Source organism: Leucoraja erinacea, chromosome 18, assembly GCF_028641065.1.
Source record: "Leucoraja erinacea ecotype New England chromosome 18, Leri_hhj_1, whole genome shotgun sequence".
Classification (NCBI taxonomy): domain Eukaryota; kingdom Metazoa; phylum Chordata; class Chondrichthyes; order Rajiformes; family Rajidae; genus Leucoraja; species Leucoraja erinaceus.
Window position 1 is genome coordinate 20,133,452 of NC_073394.1, and position 17,224 is coordinate 20,150,675.

The 17,224-nt window shown below is 42.8% G+C and overlaps 1 protein-coding gene across 5 annotated transcripts in view; it reads left to right on the forward strand.

Moving 5' to 3' along the window:
• Positions 1 to 17,224, forward strand: part of dennd2b (DENN domain containing 2B) — a 217,664-nt gene that overhangs the window by 190,925 nt on the left and 9,515 nt on the right. For all 5 annotated transcript variants that reach the window (XM_055649504.1, XM_055649503.1, XM_055649502.1 and 2 more), the window contains 5 exons: positions 26 to 166; positions 1,069 to 1,217; positions 12,072 to 12,249; positions 15,404 to 15,445; positions 16,257 to 16,368. In XM_055649504.1, coding sequence (XP_055505479.1) covers positions 26 to 166; positions 1,069 to 1,217; positions 12,072 to 12,249; positions 15,404 to 15,445; positions 16,257 to 16,368 — 622 coding nt within the window. The remainder of the gene's footprint in view (positions 1 to 25; positions 167 to 1,068; positions 1,218 to 12,071; positions 12,250 to 15,403; positions 15,446 to 16,256; positions 16,369 to 17,224) is intronic.

The window sequence follows — 17,224 nt, forward strand, 5'->3', positions numbered from 1 at the left end:
GTTTATCAAAATTTATTTTGAACAGATTCTGGATGAAGTGGAGAGGAGGCGTGGAATTTCTGCTGCTCTGGTCTATCCATTCATGAGGAGTTTGATGGAGTCGCCTTTTCCTGCTCCTGGAAGGACCATAAAAGTCAAGACATTTCTACCAGGAGCTGGAAACGAGGTGAGTGACTTTCTATTAACAGGATATTCATGCATACTCCAACAGAGATTAGGAATTCGACCAAAGGTTTATGAACAGTCAGCAAGGGGCCACTAAGTGTGCAACATCTTTGCATACCAGCAAATATATTGAATATCCCACACTGAGTTAAATTACCTATAAGGTAATCTCTGCGAGACACAAACATCTCAAAGCACTCACTATTGTCTAAAGATGGTGTCTAAAATGGCACATTTTATTTCAAAGTTTTGTGGTAAAACTGAGGTCTGGCTATGGATAATAAGACAGTAATTCAAACAAGATTAATCACAAATCATAAATATAAAGCTGCAATGTTTTTAGCTGAAGTAAAACTAGGAGTGTAAAAAGTGTGCTATTCCTTATGTAACCATATTAAAAAATAATATTCAATATTAATTATTGGTTGTGGTGATAGTTATTTAGAACCAGAAAGCATAGAATATCACATCATATGCATTATGATCCTCTGTAAGCAATGGATAACATTGTTCTTGTAGTATATGAGTACCAGAATGCTCCCTAAATCTAAATGATGTGATCTATATCTAAATAGAAGTAATTGTCTGGTATATCAATTAAGGTACCAGCAACTGGAAGAACTGTAAACTAGAAGATGATGGTGTTGAAATAAAATAGGAATAGTAAATATTTTTTATGGTCATTGCGGACTGAAAGCTTTTGTACTGTGCTGAATAACTGCGTGATGATGCATGACTGAGCGACTGAATCACGTGACATTGCATGACTGCGTGACTCTCTGACGACTGCGTGACTCTGTGAAACTGCACTACTATGCATGACTCTGACTTTGCACGGCACTGTCACATGTACCTGCGTGGATCTGTTCTTCAGCAGCTTGACCACTAACGTTGTTGTTTTAGGTGATTGAGCTTCGACGCCCCATGGACTCCCGGTTGGAACACGTGGATTTTGACTGCCTTTTCCGTTGCCTCAGCATACGTCAAGTTATCAGGGTGTTTGCTTCTCTGCTGCTTGAACGGCGAGTTATATTCATCGCAGATAAACTGAGGTAAAGTGGGGGCATTTTATTTTGTTTTCTTCCATCTTTCCTTGAATGGCTGGGGATCATAACAAAATCATAGAAATGTATCACAGACATGACCCTGATCAATAATGTTATTTCCTTAAGAATACAATCTTGTAGCTAATTTCATGACATTAGTAACAAAAGTAAATTTGGTGTTAGTCATACAGCACAGAAGCAGGCACTTTGGCCCTGTGTCCGTGTTGAAAACCAGGCACCCTTCAACACTAATCCCATTTTATCTCTCGCTTCCACATCCAGTTACTGCCTCCACATTCTCCTGTCGCTGCATCCACGCCAGGTAAACTTTACAGTAGCCAATTAACTTACCAACCAGCATGTCTGTTGGAAGAAAACTACCAGCCAGAAAAACCCACACAGTCACAGGGAGGATGTGCAAACTCCACGTAGGCAGCACCCATTGTCAAGATCCAATCCAGGTTGTTGGAGCTGTGAGGCATCAGTGCTAATCACTGTTCTGTTGGGCACCCTGGTAAAGCTATTACCTGTGTATGGTAGGAAGGAACTGCAGATGCTGATTTACACTAAAGATCGATACAAAATGATGGAGTGATTCAGCGGGACAGGCAGCATCTCTGGAGAGAAGCATTTTGTGTCTTTCATCTGTGTATGGTAAATACGTCTAAAAAAATTGAATGCAGAAAAATGTGCGAAAAGTATTAACTAAATTTGTACTTGAATATTCAAAGAAACTGTTACAAGGGAGGATACATGTTAAGATGAGTTGTTTTTTCCCCCTTTTGTTGATGCATGATTCAATGAGAGAGCTGTCAATTAAACTACTTTGACATTTTCAATGAAACGTTAGTGATTTGTTAGCCGACAATGTGCAGAAAGCAATATAGACGGACTAACTCTTCAATCTCCCATCCCTCTTGTAAGAAAATGCATCATAAAATGCTCAGATCCTCCCTGAAAAGTTCAAATAAAAGTTTATGGTCTCACTACAGGTTTAGTGATCTCTGCATTTGAGTTAATGACATCCTCCTCTACTTGTATGAAAAGGGAAAAACAAAGATATCTGTGATAATCTCATTCAGTCATCATTGGTACAATAGTAATAACTATGCCTTCAAAAGCCTAACTGTAAAAAGGATGATATTATGGACTGGGGCACTTGTATTGCTTGCTACAATGTTTTTGTTCCAGATGAACAGAGAACGAATCAACAGCATTTACTGCATTTTCTTTACTATACTCATCAACAGGAGAAGGAACTGTTTAGAAGTGTAGGAAAAGAATGTGAGGCATTTCACAAATGCAGTGAATATTGCAGTCATTCCAAACAGGAAATTAAAATTGTTTATGAGGGTAAAGTAATATTGCACAGAGATAGTGCAGTGTTGTTAGTTTATGTGTTGCAGCTCCGACTGAAATCTAATGTCAATGGTGACCCGAGAGACAGCAGTTTCCGGAATCTGGACTAAAAATAAACTACTCAAGGAACTCTGTTTGTTGTAGAATCATACAGCATAGAAAAGGGGAGATCATCCACACTGATCAAGTTGCCCCATCTAACCTAGTTCCACCTGGCCTGGTTTAGAACATGGAACATAGAACAGTACAACTCAGGAACAGACCTTTCAGCCCACAATGTTTGGGTTGACACATGATGGCAAGTTAAACTGATCTGATCTGCCTGTACATGATCAATATCCCTCTATTCCCTGCATTTCCATGTGCCAATCTAAAAACCTCAAACACCACTATGGTGTCTCCCTCTATCACCACTCTTGGCAATTCTGGTTATCCTCCACTGCATCTACTACAAAGCATCCACGTCTTTTTTGAATTAGGGCAGCCAGAACTGCAGGCAATACTGAACATGTGGCCTAACTAATTCCTATAGACCTGAATCATGACTTCCTGACTCTTGTTAGCATTGCCCTCAGCAATGCAGGCAAGCGTACAATATGCCTTATTTACCAACTTATCTACTTGTGCTGCCCACTTCACTGAACTAAAAAGTTATAGAATTATACAGCATGGAAACAGACCATTCAGCCCAACTTGTCCATGCCGACCAAGATTCTCCATCAAGATACACTAGTCCCACTTAGCTGCGTTTGGCCCATATCCTTCTAAATCTTTCTTATCTCTGTACCTGTCCAAATGTATTTACATGTTGTGATAGTAACTGCCTCAATTACCTCCATTGGCAGCTTGTTCTAGATACCTACCACCCTTTTAAATTTCACCTCTCTCACCTTAAACCTATATCTCCTGGTTGTTTATTCCTCTACTCTGGGTAAACGATTGTGCACATACCCTATATATTTCTCTCACTATCTTATATGTCTCAATAAGATCACATCCCATCCTCCTGCATTCCAAAGAATAAAGTCCTAGTCTGCACAATATTTCCCAATATTTCCCTGTACCTCAGGCCCTTTAGTCCTGGTAATGTCCTCGTAAGGATTCCCTGCACCCTTTCCAGCTTAACAACGCCTTTCTTATAATAGGGTGACCAAACTGAACACAATACTCCAAATGTGGCCTCAACATCTGTAGTCAAAAAGTTACTATAGTATTCTGAGGGATAGGATATACATGCACTTAGATGGACACGGGCTGATTAGGGATAATCAATATGGTTTTGTATGTGGGAGGTCGTGTCTCACAAATTTGAGTTTGTTTGAGGATGTGACCAAAAAGATCGATGAAGGTAGAGCTGTAGATGTTGGCTATGTGGGTTTTAATAAGGCATTTGACAAGGTTCTGCATGGTAGGCTGATCTGGAAGATTAGATCCCATGGGATTCAAGGAGAGACAACTGAATGGATAGAAAATTGGCTTAAAGGAAGGAATCAGAAGGTGATGGCGGAAGGTTCCTTTTCAGATAGAGGCCTGTGACTGGTGGTGTGCCTCACAGTTCGGTGCTGGGTCCATTGCTGTTTGTCATCTATATCAATGATTTGGATAAGAATGTACATGGCATGGTTAGCAAGTTTGCAGATGACACATAAGTGGGTGGTATGGTAGATAGTGAAGATGGTTGTCAAAAATTGTAGCAGAATCTTGATCAGTTGGGCAGGTGGGCAGATGAATAGTCGATGGAATCTAATATAGAGAATTGCGACGTGTTGCATTTTGGGAGCACTAACATGGGCAGAACCTACACGGTGCAGAGTTGGGCTCTGGGGATTTCCCCCCATATTTTGAAGCATTTGAATTGATTCCTGTTGAATTCCTACCCAATGGGAAGTTGGACTGGTGCTTCCTGTTATGATTAGCCCGACTTAAGTTCTTTAAAGTGATCTATCCGGATCTATTTCTGTATTTCAGAACCTCCCCTCAGTTCACTTTAATGTATTAACATTGTCATTTTCTGCCCCGTGAGCATTGATTGAAGGACTGTACACTGATATCTTTAGATCTTTAGCTCACGGAGGTCTACATCTGTGGCATCAATGTGGAGATGTTTCCACTAGTGGAAGAGTCTAGGACTAGAGGTCATAGCCTCAGAATTAAGAGACATTCTTTCAGGAGCAATTTCTTTAGTTAGAGGGTGGTGAATCTGTGGAATTCTTTCTGTGGAGGCCAAGTCCATGGATATTTTTTGAGGCAGAGATAGATAGATTCTTGATTAGTACGGGTGTCGGGGGTTATGGGGAGAAGGCAGGGAATGGGGTTAGGAGGGAAAGAGAGATCAGTCATGATTGATTGGCGGAGTAGACTTGATGGGCCGAATGGGCTAATTCTGCTTCTATCACATGGCCTTATGAATCATTCACCATTTGCAGGAGAGTTGCTAATCCTTTCCATCTGGTATTATGATTTTCGTGCTTTTAGTTGTTTTAAGTAACAAAAGCTAACAGGAAGTGGCGTAGTACATGTTTATGGACCTTTCATTTTACTTTGCTGATAATTTATTTGCTCCTGTAGACAAACAAATGAGTAGCTATTCCACTTAGAACCTAGCATGATGCGGACAATGAACAAATGTTGCAGAGCAACAGGGACTGCTAGACCAGGGCTTAGGTGGCGCAGCGGTAGAGTTGCTGCCTTGCAGCAAAAACCCGGCTTCGATCCCAACTACGAGCATTGTCTGTACGGAGTTTGTACGTTCTCCCCGTGACCTGCGTGGGTTTTCTCCGAGATCTTCAGTTTCCTCCCACATTCCAAAGACGTACAGGTTTGTAGGTTAATTGGCTTGATAAATGTTTAAAAAAATAATAATTGTCCAGTATAAAATTGTCCAACTTCCAGTTGGTGGACTCTTTGGAAGGTACAATTTGCAAGGCATCTGTTCTATAATAAGAAAAGCAAGCAGGCTTTAAGTAGCGCAATTAGTAGCCAGAAGAACGGTCTAAACCCAAACATTCCTTCTCTCCAGAGATGCTGCCTGTCCTACTGAGTTACTCCAGCATTTTGTGTCTATCTTCGGTATAAACCAACATCTGCAGTTCCTAAGCTTTAGGTAGTGCAGGCAAGGTTGAAACATTGCTAATTATTGGCTCCTTGCTGATGTGTCCGGTAATGTTCAATAGTGGGACACATCGATCCATGAAAGGGGAGGTTCAATATCTTGAACAGTTCTGACCAAAGGTCTCTCCACATTTGCTGCGAGTATTTACAACAAAGTTGGAGAATTATGGTAATAGTCGGCCATAGGTACTCGGGGCCATTTTTGTTTTACTCGTGGACATTTTTCAACATGTTGAAAAAACGTCCCGACTTACCTGATGCCCCGAGTACCTACGGCTGGCATTACGAGCCGCTACGAAATATATACAGATTCGCTACGGACTCGCTACGGACATTCTCCGAGTTTGAATCAAGGGGAAAACTCCGGAGAATTCGTGAGTAACTCGGGGAAGTGGGACAGGCCCTTTACAAATTTCTATTCCAGTAGTTTTATAAACTGAATTCAAATTCACAAACTCAAATGGGGAGTATTTGAAGTTGCATTCTTTGAATTATTAGGCCAGTCATCTAGATACCTGGAGCAGGGATATATCCACTACCACCAATCTCCACATGGAAATACATATTAATTCACTAAACAAAAAGTAGAAATGGTTCAAGGATACAAACAGTCTTTCCAGGTGAGGCAGAGGTTCACTTTCACCTCCTCCAACCTCATCTACTGTATCTGCAGTTCCTAAGTGTCAACTTCACCACAGGTAGGCTCGGCGATCGTTTCGCTGAACACCTCCGCTCGGTCCGTCTTAACCTACCTGATCTCCTGGTGACTCAGCACTTCAACTCCCCCTCCCATCCTCAATCTGACCTTTCTGTCCTGGGCCTCCTCCATTATCAGAGTGAGGCCCAGCGCAAATTAGAGGAACAGCACCTCATATTTTGCTTGGGTAGTTTACACCCCAGCGGTATAAACATTGACTTCTCTAACTTCAAATAGCCCTTGCTTTCTCTCTCCATCCCCTCCCCTTCCCAGTTCTCCCACTAGTCTTACAGTCTCCGACTACATTCTATCTTTGTCCCGCCCCCTCCCCGACATCTGTCTGAAGAAGGGTCTCGACCCGAAACGTCACCCATTCCTTCTCTCCAGAGATGCTGCCTGACCCGCTGAGTTAGTCCAGCATTTTATGCCTACCGGTTTAAACCAGCATCTGCAGTTCTTTCCTATACAAGTAGAAATGTTGCTTTTTTGAATAACCGAGAACTCAGTCACAAGAAGTCTCCCAGAAATGTTCTCAGCTGCAATATTGATCTAAAACAGTGTTTGGTAGCTTAATGGAAAGTTTCTTATGAAGTAGATATCCTCTCTATATTGTTTGCAAAGCAGTCTAAACAAACACAAGCAAGAGGTCCTTCTGACAGCTAATGACAGCATTCGGAAGGTATGTACCTCACTTACAGTTTGTTCCTTTGCTCCCCATTTGTTCTGTCAAACATGTTAGAAATTTGTCCTCGTAGAGCATTTGTTAAATTAATGATTAAAATAGATAGCAGCATCTGGAACTAATCAAATAAATATTTCACCTTGGAGATGCAATGTAATGATTTAGTCATTTTTCCACGGTTTTCTTTCTCCAAACTGTGTCCTTTGCCATACTGTGATCAACTAATGGGGTTTTGGATGTTTATTAAAGTGATTTATGTTGATAATAATTTCAAGGGTTGGATACAAAGTGCTGGAATAACTCCCGACCCGAAATGTCACATCCATATTCTCCACAGATGCTGACTGACCCGCTGAGTTATTCCAGCACATGAGTCCTTTTGTATGAACCAGCATCTGCAGTTCATTAGTTCTGCCTTTTCAAAAATGTCTTGGTAACTTGTTAAGTGTCACAGTAAATGTCAAAAGTGTAGGAAGTGCATTTTTAATTCATTCCTAGAGTGTGGAAACGTTTCATAATTTTAAGCCATGACTAGCTGCAGTTAGTTGGTTGGAGTTTGGACGTAGAGTTGTACAGGCATGTCATAAAGCATGGAAACAGGCCCTTTGGCCCAACTTATCCATGCCGACAAAGAAGCCCCATCTAAGCTAGTCCCATTTGCCCGCCTTTGGCCATTATCCCTGTAAACCTTTCCCATACATGTACTTGCTCAAGTCTCCCTCAATGGAGACTACTGATAATAAAGGTAGACACAAAATGCTGGAGTAACTCAGCGGGACAGGCAGCATCTCTGGAGAGCAGGAATGGGAGACCCAAAACGTCACCCATTCCGTCTCTCCAGAGATGCTGCCTGTCCCGCTGAGTTACTCCAGCATTTTGTGTCTACCTTCGATTTAAACCAGCATCTGTAGTTCTTTCTTACACTACTGATAATAAATGTCTTCAATGCCATTGCAACTCTGGAGTCTGTAAATTCTCTTGGGCATACTTTTATGTACTCGGCCCTGGCTTAGCTTCCCTTTCCCAGTATTTACTCCTATTTATTATCAGCTCAGGAGGATCAATATGTTTACAGTTTCAAGATTTCAACATGCATCTACCAGTGACTACTCAAAATTTCCACAAGATGGCACATGATGAATATAACAAACAGAACAACTAAGCAGTAAAATCCCCCGGAATCTTAATAATGTTCTAACTTAATGTTTCCAAATCCTCCATAACGATTTAGAGGGAATTAAATGTGACATCTTCAAGTTTGTGGATGACACAAACCTGGGTGGCAGTGTGAGCTGCGATGAGGATGCTATGAGACTGCAGGGTGACTTGGAAAGGTTGGGTGAGTGGGCAGATGCATGGCAGATGCAGTATAATGTGGATTCCAATGGCGCTATGGGTGGGGACGCTGAAGATCACTGCCTTGTTGAGTGGGTGAAGATAAGAAAATAAGGCCTTAACGGTCGCTGGATACCCGGTCGCTGTGGTCTAAGCAATTGGGGAGTTGGGACAATTAGAGGTCAACTTGGTGGAGGCGTGTGGGACATGGTCTGGGAGGATTGAGAGATTATTTGTTTGTGTGCTGTCTTAGCCTATATGCTTGTGATGCTACCCACTAGTCACATTTTCATTATACCTGTAATTCAGGACATGACAATTAACTAGAACATTACCAAACCCATCGCAATTCGTAATTATCACACCCTGTCACCCTGATGTATAGTGTTCACGGTCAGATGCTTGCACGAGCAAATTGGCATATGGGTGAGAAGATTAAAGAGTTGAATGTTAAATGTTCCAAGATAGGTATGGAAGAAGTGGGTTTGAGGAGGGAGCTTTAAGGTGGATAGGTCCCCGGTGCCTGATGAGATCTATCCCAGGTTATTGAGGGAGACGAGAGAAAAGATTGCGAGGTCCTTCTTTTTTCTCTAGCCGCAGTGGTGGCCTGGAGGACTGGAGAATGCCCAATGTCGTTCCTTTGTTTAAGAAGAGGAGTAGCAACAATTGAGGGAACTATAGGCTGGTGAGACAATAGGTGCAGGAGTAGGCCAATTCGGCCCTTCGAGCCAACATCGACATTCACAGTGATCATGGCTGATCATCCACAATCAGTACCCCGTTCCTGCCTTCTCCCCATATCCCCTGACTCCGCTATAACCTGGCAGTGGTAGGAAAATGATTGGGGCGAATTCTTCGAGATAGCCCATTTTCTTCCAAATGGGAGTAAATACTAGGGATAGCCAGCACAGCTTTGTTCACGGAAGGTCATGTCTTACTAACTTCATTGAGTTTTTTGAGGCGGTGATGATGGAGATTGATGAATGTAGGATGGTGGATGTTGTATGCATAGATTTTAGTAAGGCTTTGGTAAGGTCCCTCATGGTAGGCTGATCCAGAAGATCAAGGTGCACAAGATTCACGCTGGCTTGGTCTTATGGATTCAGAACTGGCTTATTCATAGAAAACGTAGGGTTGTGGTGGAGGTAAGATATTCGGGCTGGAGGTCTGTGACCAATGGAGTTCCGCAGGGATCTATACTGGCTTCTCTGCTGTTAGTAATATATATAAATGACTTGGACATAAATGTAGATGGTTGAGTACGTTTGCATACATCACCAAAATTGGAGGAGTTGCAGATAGTGGGGAAGGCTGTTAGAATATACAATAGGATAAAGATCAGTTGCAGAAATGGGCGGAGAAACAGCAGATGAACTATAACCTGAGTGAGTGTGAGCAGGGACGGAAATTCTGGAGGTGACAGGAGGGGCACGCCTCAGCCCACCTCCCCCCCCCCCCCCCCCCCCGCTTTGAGAGGTGGTGGACGATTCCCCCCCCATGTTTTGTAATCCGGATTATATCAGCCGCTTTCTAAGGGCTGAATCGGCCCATCGCGGGGCCTTTCAGCGCCCCCGGCGCGGCTTAAAATCAAATTGCTGCATCGAGGCGATCGAGGCTCCCGATGTTGAAGCCCCCGCCGGCCGATAAAAGACCCCGTGAACGGGCCGATTCAAGCCCCATGATTCGGGGTGGACAAAGCTGCTGTTGCTGGAGTCACCAACCAGGTCAGCTCCCGATGTTACCGTCCACAGGGCCCACGGCCGAAGCCTCGCGTGCGTGCGCATGCACGTGTGAAATTGTGTCCCCCACATGTTTTGATAGTGATTTCCGTGCCTGAGTGTGAGGTGATGCACTGTGGGAGGTTGAATGTAAAGGGAAAGTATATCGGTTAAAAAAAGACCCTTAACAGCATTGATGTTCAGATGGATCTTGGAACCAAGTTCATAGCTCACTGAAGGTTATGAACAAGTAGATTAGGGTGGTAAAGAAGGCATATGGTATGCGTGCCTTCATTACTAGGAGCATTGATTATGAAACATAGAAACATAGAAACATAGAAATTAGGTGCAGGAGTAGGCCATTCGGCCCTTCGAGCCTGCACCGCCATTCAATATGATCATGGCTGATCATCCAACTCAGTATCCCGTACCTGCCTTCTCTCCATACCCCCTGATCCCCTTAGCCACAAGGGCCACATCTAACTCCCTCTTAAATATAGCCAATGAACTGGCCTCAACTACCCTCTGTGGCAGAGAGTTCCAGAGATTCACCACTCTCTGTGTGAAAAAAGTTCTTCTCATCTCGGTTTTAAAGGATTTCCCCCTTATCCTTAAGCTGTGACCCCTTGTCCTGGACTTCCCTAACATCGGGAACAACCTTCCTGCATCTAGCCTGTCCAACCCCTTAAGAATTTTGTAAGTTTCTATAAGATCCCCTCTCAATCTTCTAAATTCTAGAGAGTATAAACCAAGTCTATCCAGTCTTTCTTCATAAGACAGTCCTGACATCCCAGGAATCAGTCTGGTGAACCGTCTCTGCACTCCCTCTATGGCAATAATGTCCTTCCTCAGATTTGGAGACCAAAACTGTACGCAATACTCCAGGTGTGGTCTCACCAAGACCCTGTACAACTGCAGTAGAACCTCCCTGCTCCTATACTCAAATCCTTTTGCAATGAAAGCTAACATACCATTCGCTTTCTTTATTGCCTGCTGCACCTGCATGCCTACCTTCAATGACTGGTGTACCATGACACCCAGGTCTCGCTGCATCTCCCCCTTTCCCAATCGGCCACCATTTAGATAATAGTCTGCTTTCCCGTTTTTGCCATCAAAATGGATAACCTCACATTTATCCACATTATACTGCATCTGCCAAACATTTGCCCACTCACCCAGCCTATCCAAGTCACCTTGCAGTCTCCTAGCATCCTCCTCACAGCTAACACTGCCCCCCAGCTTAGTGCCATCCGCAAACTTTGTGAAAAGGACCCGTTTACTCCTACTCTTTGCTTCCTGTTTGCCAGCCAGTTCTCTATCCACATCAATACTGAACCCCCAGTGCCGTGTGCTTTAAGTTTTGTATACTAATCTCTTATGTGGGACCTTGTCGAAAGCCTTCTGGAAGTCCAGATACACCACATCCACTGGTTCTCCCCTATCCACGCTACTAGTTACATCCTCGAAAAATTCTATAAGATTCGTCAGACATGATTTACCTTTCGTAAATCCATGCTGACTTTGTCCAATGATTTCACCACTTTCCCAATGTGCTGCTATCCCATCTTTAATAACTGACTCTAGCAGTTTCCCCACTACCGATGTTAGACTAACTGGTCTGTAATTCCCCATTTTCTCTCTCCCTCCCTTCTTAAAAAGTGGGGTTACGTTTGCTACCCGCCAATCTTCGGGATGAGAGTCAGGAAGCCAGGTTAAGACTTTGGTTAGGCCGCAATTGGAGTATTGTGTGCAGTTCTAAATGTAAAATTATTGTACTTAAGGATTAAGGATAATCTGTGGGGGTGGAAGGTTAATTTTATGGAGTAGAGACCTGAGGCTTGTGTTGTGCCTGGCCTATTGCTATTTGTCATCTATATTTATTTCAGATTATATTTTAGGAAAGCAATTAATAGCACTGAGCAGCAGAATCAACTGTTGGTTATGATTTGTTTTTACAGTACTTTGTCCAACTGTGCCCATGCAGTGGTAGCATTGTTATACCCATTCTCCTGGCAACATACCTTCATACCAGTGCTTCCACCCTCCATGATCGACATAGTCTGCTGTCCAACACCCTTCCTGGTGGGCCTGCTCTCCAGTTCTCTCCCCAAACTAAAGGAACTTCCAGTGGAAGAGGTAAGAATGCACAAACGTTGCCCTATTTTAACAACATGGTTTGCCAATATTTTATATAGGGTTCGATGTTAATAGATGTTCTCACTATCTCAAATTCTCGATCGGAAAGAAATGAAACATTAAATGTTAAAGTTAAACATTAATTTCCTGATGTTGCAGCAATGAGCACATTTTAGATGTATTCTCGGGAGCTAGTGACATGTTGAGATGACAAGATGCTTCATGTACACGCTATCCTTTAAGGCTCCTTTAAGTGAAAGCTGAAATGTACTTTATGCACACAGGTGTATTTGGTTGCTGAGATGACATGATGAAAGTCAGCATGGTTTTGTGCGTGGGAGATTGTTTCACATGAATTTGATTGAGTTTTTTAAAGAAGTAACCATGAAGGTTGATGAGGGCAGGGCTGTGGAGATAGTCTATATGGTCTTTTAATTCTGCAAGGTCTATTTATTCTGCATGGTAGCCTGCTCTGGAAGGTTAGTTGGCATTGAATCCAGTGAGAGGATAACTGGATACAGAATTGGCTTCATGGATGGAAGCAGACTGTGGGGGTGGAAGGTTGATTTTACGGAGCAGTGACCTGAGACGTGTTGTGCCTCAGAGATCAGTGCCTGGCCCATTGCTATCTACCATCAACGCAGCCGCAGGTCCGGTGGACCGGGACATCGGGAGCTCGCGGGTCCGGGTGGAGAGACCGCTTCCCAGAACTCCCGCAATGCGACTTCTCCAGCCCGTGTCGCGGGGTTGGAACGACCCGGACCGGGACCGTACATCACCTGGCGCGGTTTCATGGCTGTGGGACTCACCATCGCCCGTGGGGGTTCCAACCTTGTACTTTCAGACCGGGAGCGGGGCCGTAAATCGCCCCGCGCGGCCTAAAATGGCCGTGGGACTTATCATCACCCGCCTGGGGCTTGGACATCGGGAGAGAAATTGAGAGCAGGGGAGAGAAACGACTTTGCCTTCCATCACAGTGGGTTCACTGTGATGGATGTTTGTGTGAATTTAATTGTGTGTATGTCTGTAGGACATTGTCTTTGTTTGTATGGCTGTGTAAACGTAATTTCGTTTGAGTCTCACTGGGGCGCAAATGACAATAATTTGTATTGTATTGTATTGTATCATCAAGCTGGATGAGAATATATAAAGCATGGTCAGTAAGATCAGTTTGATCTTTTAGAAGTGTACTGGTCTTATAGAGGTTTATAAAATCATGAGAGGAATAGATGGGGTGGATGCACAGAGCCTCAGGCCCAGAGTGGGGGAATCGAGAACCAGAGGGCATAGGTTTAAGGTGAAGGGGCTAAGATTTGATAGGAATTTGAGGGGTAACTTTTTCACACAAAGGACAGTGGGAGTATGGAACAAAGGAGGGAGTTGAGGTAGGGACTATAGCAACACTTAAGAAACAATTAGACAGGTACATGGATAGTACAGGTTTAGAGGGATTTGGACCAAATCCAGGCAAGTGCGACTAGTGTAGATGGGACATGTTGGTCGATGTGGGCAGGTTGGGCTGAAGGGCCTGTTTCCACACTGTATGACGCTATGAGTAAGCTTACAGAATACACTAAAATAGTTGGTGCAATAGAATGTAAAGATGGTAATCAGTACATTACATTACAGCAGGATTTTGATCAGCTGGGCAAATGGGCTGAAGAATTAATAATGAAGTTTAATTCAGATAAATGTGAGTTGGGAAGTCAAACCAGTGCAGGACCTTCACAGTGAACAGTAGAAGCCTGAGGAGTGTTGTGGAGCAGAGGGATCTGGGAGTAAAAGTACCTGTTTCCTTGAAGGTAGGTATTACAGGTAGATAGAGTGGTAAATAATGCTTTTGGCACATTGGCCAGGGAATTGAATCGAGAATTTGGGACGTTATGTTACAGTACAAGACATTGGGGAAGCTGCACATGGAGTATTGTGTTTAGTTTTGGTCACCCTGCAATGGGAAAGATGCTGTTAAGCTGGGTGCAGGGTGCTGGGAAAAGAATGCACAGACGCTTAGTAAGGATGTTGCCAGGATGCAAGGGCCTGAGGTATTGGGAGATATTGAGTAGACCAGGACTTCATTCCTTGGAACACCGGAGGCTGAGGGGTGATCTTATGGAGGTGTATAAAACAACAAGGAGAATAGGTAAGGTAAACGCAGAGTCCTTTTAGAGTCATAGCGTCACCCAGCACAGAAACTGGTCCTTCTGCACAAGATGCCCCATCTTCACAAGTCCAAACTGCCCGCGCCTATATCCCTCTAAATGCTTCCTTTCCATGTACTTGTCTAAATGTCTTTTTAAAAGTTATTATATTAACAACTCTGTGGAGATGAGCGATGCAAACAAGTTTTAAGAACGAAGAATATGTTGATGGGAGTCTTTGTGACACAAATACGAATTAGGTGCTCACACTCAGGGTTAAAATGGATGGTAAGATTGTGAACAATGTAATTTAGCTTAAAACAACACTTAGTAAGGATGTGGGGCCAGCAGTGAGTGCATGAATTCTTCAGGCCAACATTAAAATCAGCAGCTTTATTTACACGATTGTAAAGCTTGCAAAAGGGGCTCTTTCTGATACTGGATAATTGACGATGAATCGGAAAACTTAAGGAATACATGGGTTACAAGAAGGGCTGTCTAAAGAGGATTGTGTGATGACAAGCGAATAAGAGGATGATATGAAGGAATTAATGTTAAAAACAATTTTAGCTGGAGCAATTAAAAAAATTTGGAATTAACATAAAAAAGCAAAATATAACAACTGCACACCTTTGGCTGACTGGACGTGAACACTACAAACCCATGGGCAGAAAACACGTATTATTCTATGTATTTAATGGCTCAAAGAATTATATTTCCCTTTACATTAACATGGAAACCACATAGATATCGTGTGATCATAGTTTTAAATATTCTTCTCTTTCGAGGGACTCTTGGGCAAATTTGTGCAGCAAGGTGTGACATACATCAAAGCCCTTGAGTGAGCTGGTCTTTTATTCTGAATTCTAAGGTCGGAATTGGGACATATTAGCTTTTCCTGAGGGGTTTGACCGGCAGAAGTCATATTTGCATTACCCTTGGTTAAGGTTAGACGCATTTTCAATGAGAAACTTTCCTGACCATGAACTGATTATTTATTAAATTGTGTTTTTCAGGCACTGATGGTGGATTTAGGAGCCGATCGCTTCCTTCGACAGGTAAGAACTTTTTAACATAAATATCCCTCCATGTAACAAGCTGATGAATATCTGTCTATTAAAATCTGTCTCTCAACATTATCCTCAAGGATCGTGTATGACTGCTGACTGGTTAGCACACAACAAAAGCTTTTCACGGTGACAATAAACTAAACTGAACTGAAACGGAACTGATTGGTACAGATGTCCACAAAATATGCACATTATATGTGGCAGTGCGATTGACATTTGAACGGAGTACTAGTAAAAAATTGTTCATAGGGCAGTAAGAGGGAGTGTCTGGAAAGGGAGCATGCAAGCTATAAAATGAGAGAATAATGACACAAACATGAGAAGATCTATAGGACATACCATTAGATCAGACGATTCAGAGAGAGAATAGCTGAACCAATATCACATCATGTCAGTTCTAGGCAAAGTGCAATTTAACTGAGGTTCTACAAGTTGATAAAGTCTAGAAGGCTTCAACATATCCAAGTGGAAGGAGTGCCGTTCCGTATACTTACGTTGGGCATCGTTATAAGAGTTCAGGAGGCCATAGAAAGGCCAGAGTGAGAGTGGGAAGGAAAGTGTCAGGTGTAAGATGCTCACACTCATCCCTATGGATTGAATGCAAAATGATCTGCAAAACGGTTACCTAATCTGTATTTGGTATCTCCAATATTGAGAAGACCACTTACCTTGCAAATTGCTATAAATCTGGGCCATAGGATCCTTTAAATTCTCCAAATATAAATTAATTAGTTCTGCTATCATTTAGTGACAGGATTAATAGCCAGATATGTCTATAATTGGTTTTGTTATTACTTAGATGGATGATGAAGACTCACTCCTACCACGGAAACTTCAGGCTGCTCTGGAGCAAGCTCTGGAGCAAAAGAATGAACTAGTCAATCAAGATTCAGACAGTGAATCAGATGATGGTGAGAAAATGATTGCATGTTTCTTACTGCAATTAAAGATATCACTATTCTAAATTCATTTTTTGTCGTGCAGAAGCATAAAGATAATACTATCTAATTAAGCACTGTATTCAAGTGCAAAATAATCTTAACGCAAAAAATGTATTATTTGTATAGAATAAGCAAATGTCTCATAGAAACATAGAAAATAGGTGCAGGAGTAGGCCATTCGGCCCTTCGAGCCTGCACCGCCATTCAATATGATCATGGCTGATCATCCAACTCAGTATCCCGTTCCTGCCTTCTCTCCGTACCCCCTGATCCCTTTAGCCACAAGGGCCACATCTAACACCCTCTTAAATATAGCCAATGAACTGGCCTCAACTACCTTCTGCGGCAGAGAATTCCAGAGATTCACCACTCTCTGTGAAAAAGGTTTTCCTCATCTCAGCCCTAAAAGATTTCCCCCTTATCCTTAAACTTTGACCCCTTGTTCTGGACTTCCCCAACATCGGGAACAATCTTCCTGCATCAAGCCTGTCCAACCCCTTAAGAATTTTGTAAGTTTCTATAAGATCCCCCCTCAATCTTCTAAATTCTAGCGAGTGCAAACCGAGTCTATCCAGTCTTTCTTCATATGAAAGTCCTGACATCCCAGGAATCAGTCTGGTGAACCTTCTCTGTACTCCCTCTATGGCAAGAATGTCTTTCCTCGGATTAGGAGACCAAAACTGTACGCAATACTCCAGGTGTGGTCTCACCAAGACCCTGTACAACTGCAGTAGAACCTTCCTGCTCCTATACTCAAATCCTTTTGCTATGAATGCTAACATACCATTCGCCTTCTTCACTGCCTGCTGCACCTGCATGCCTACTT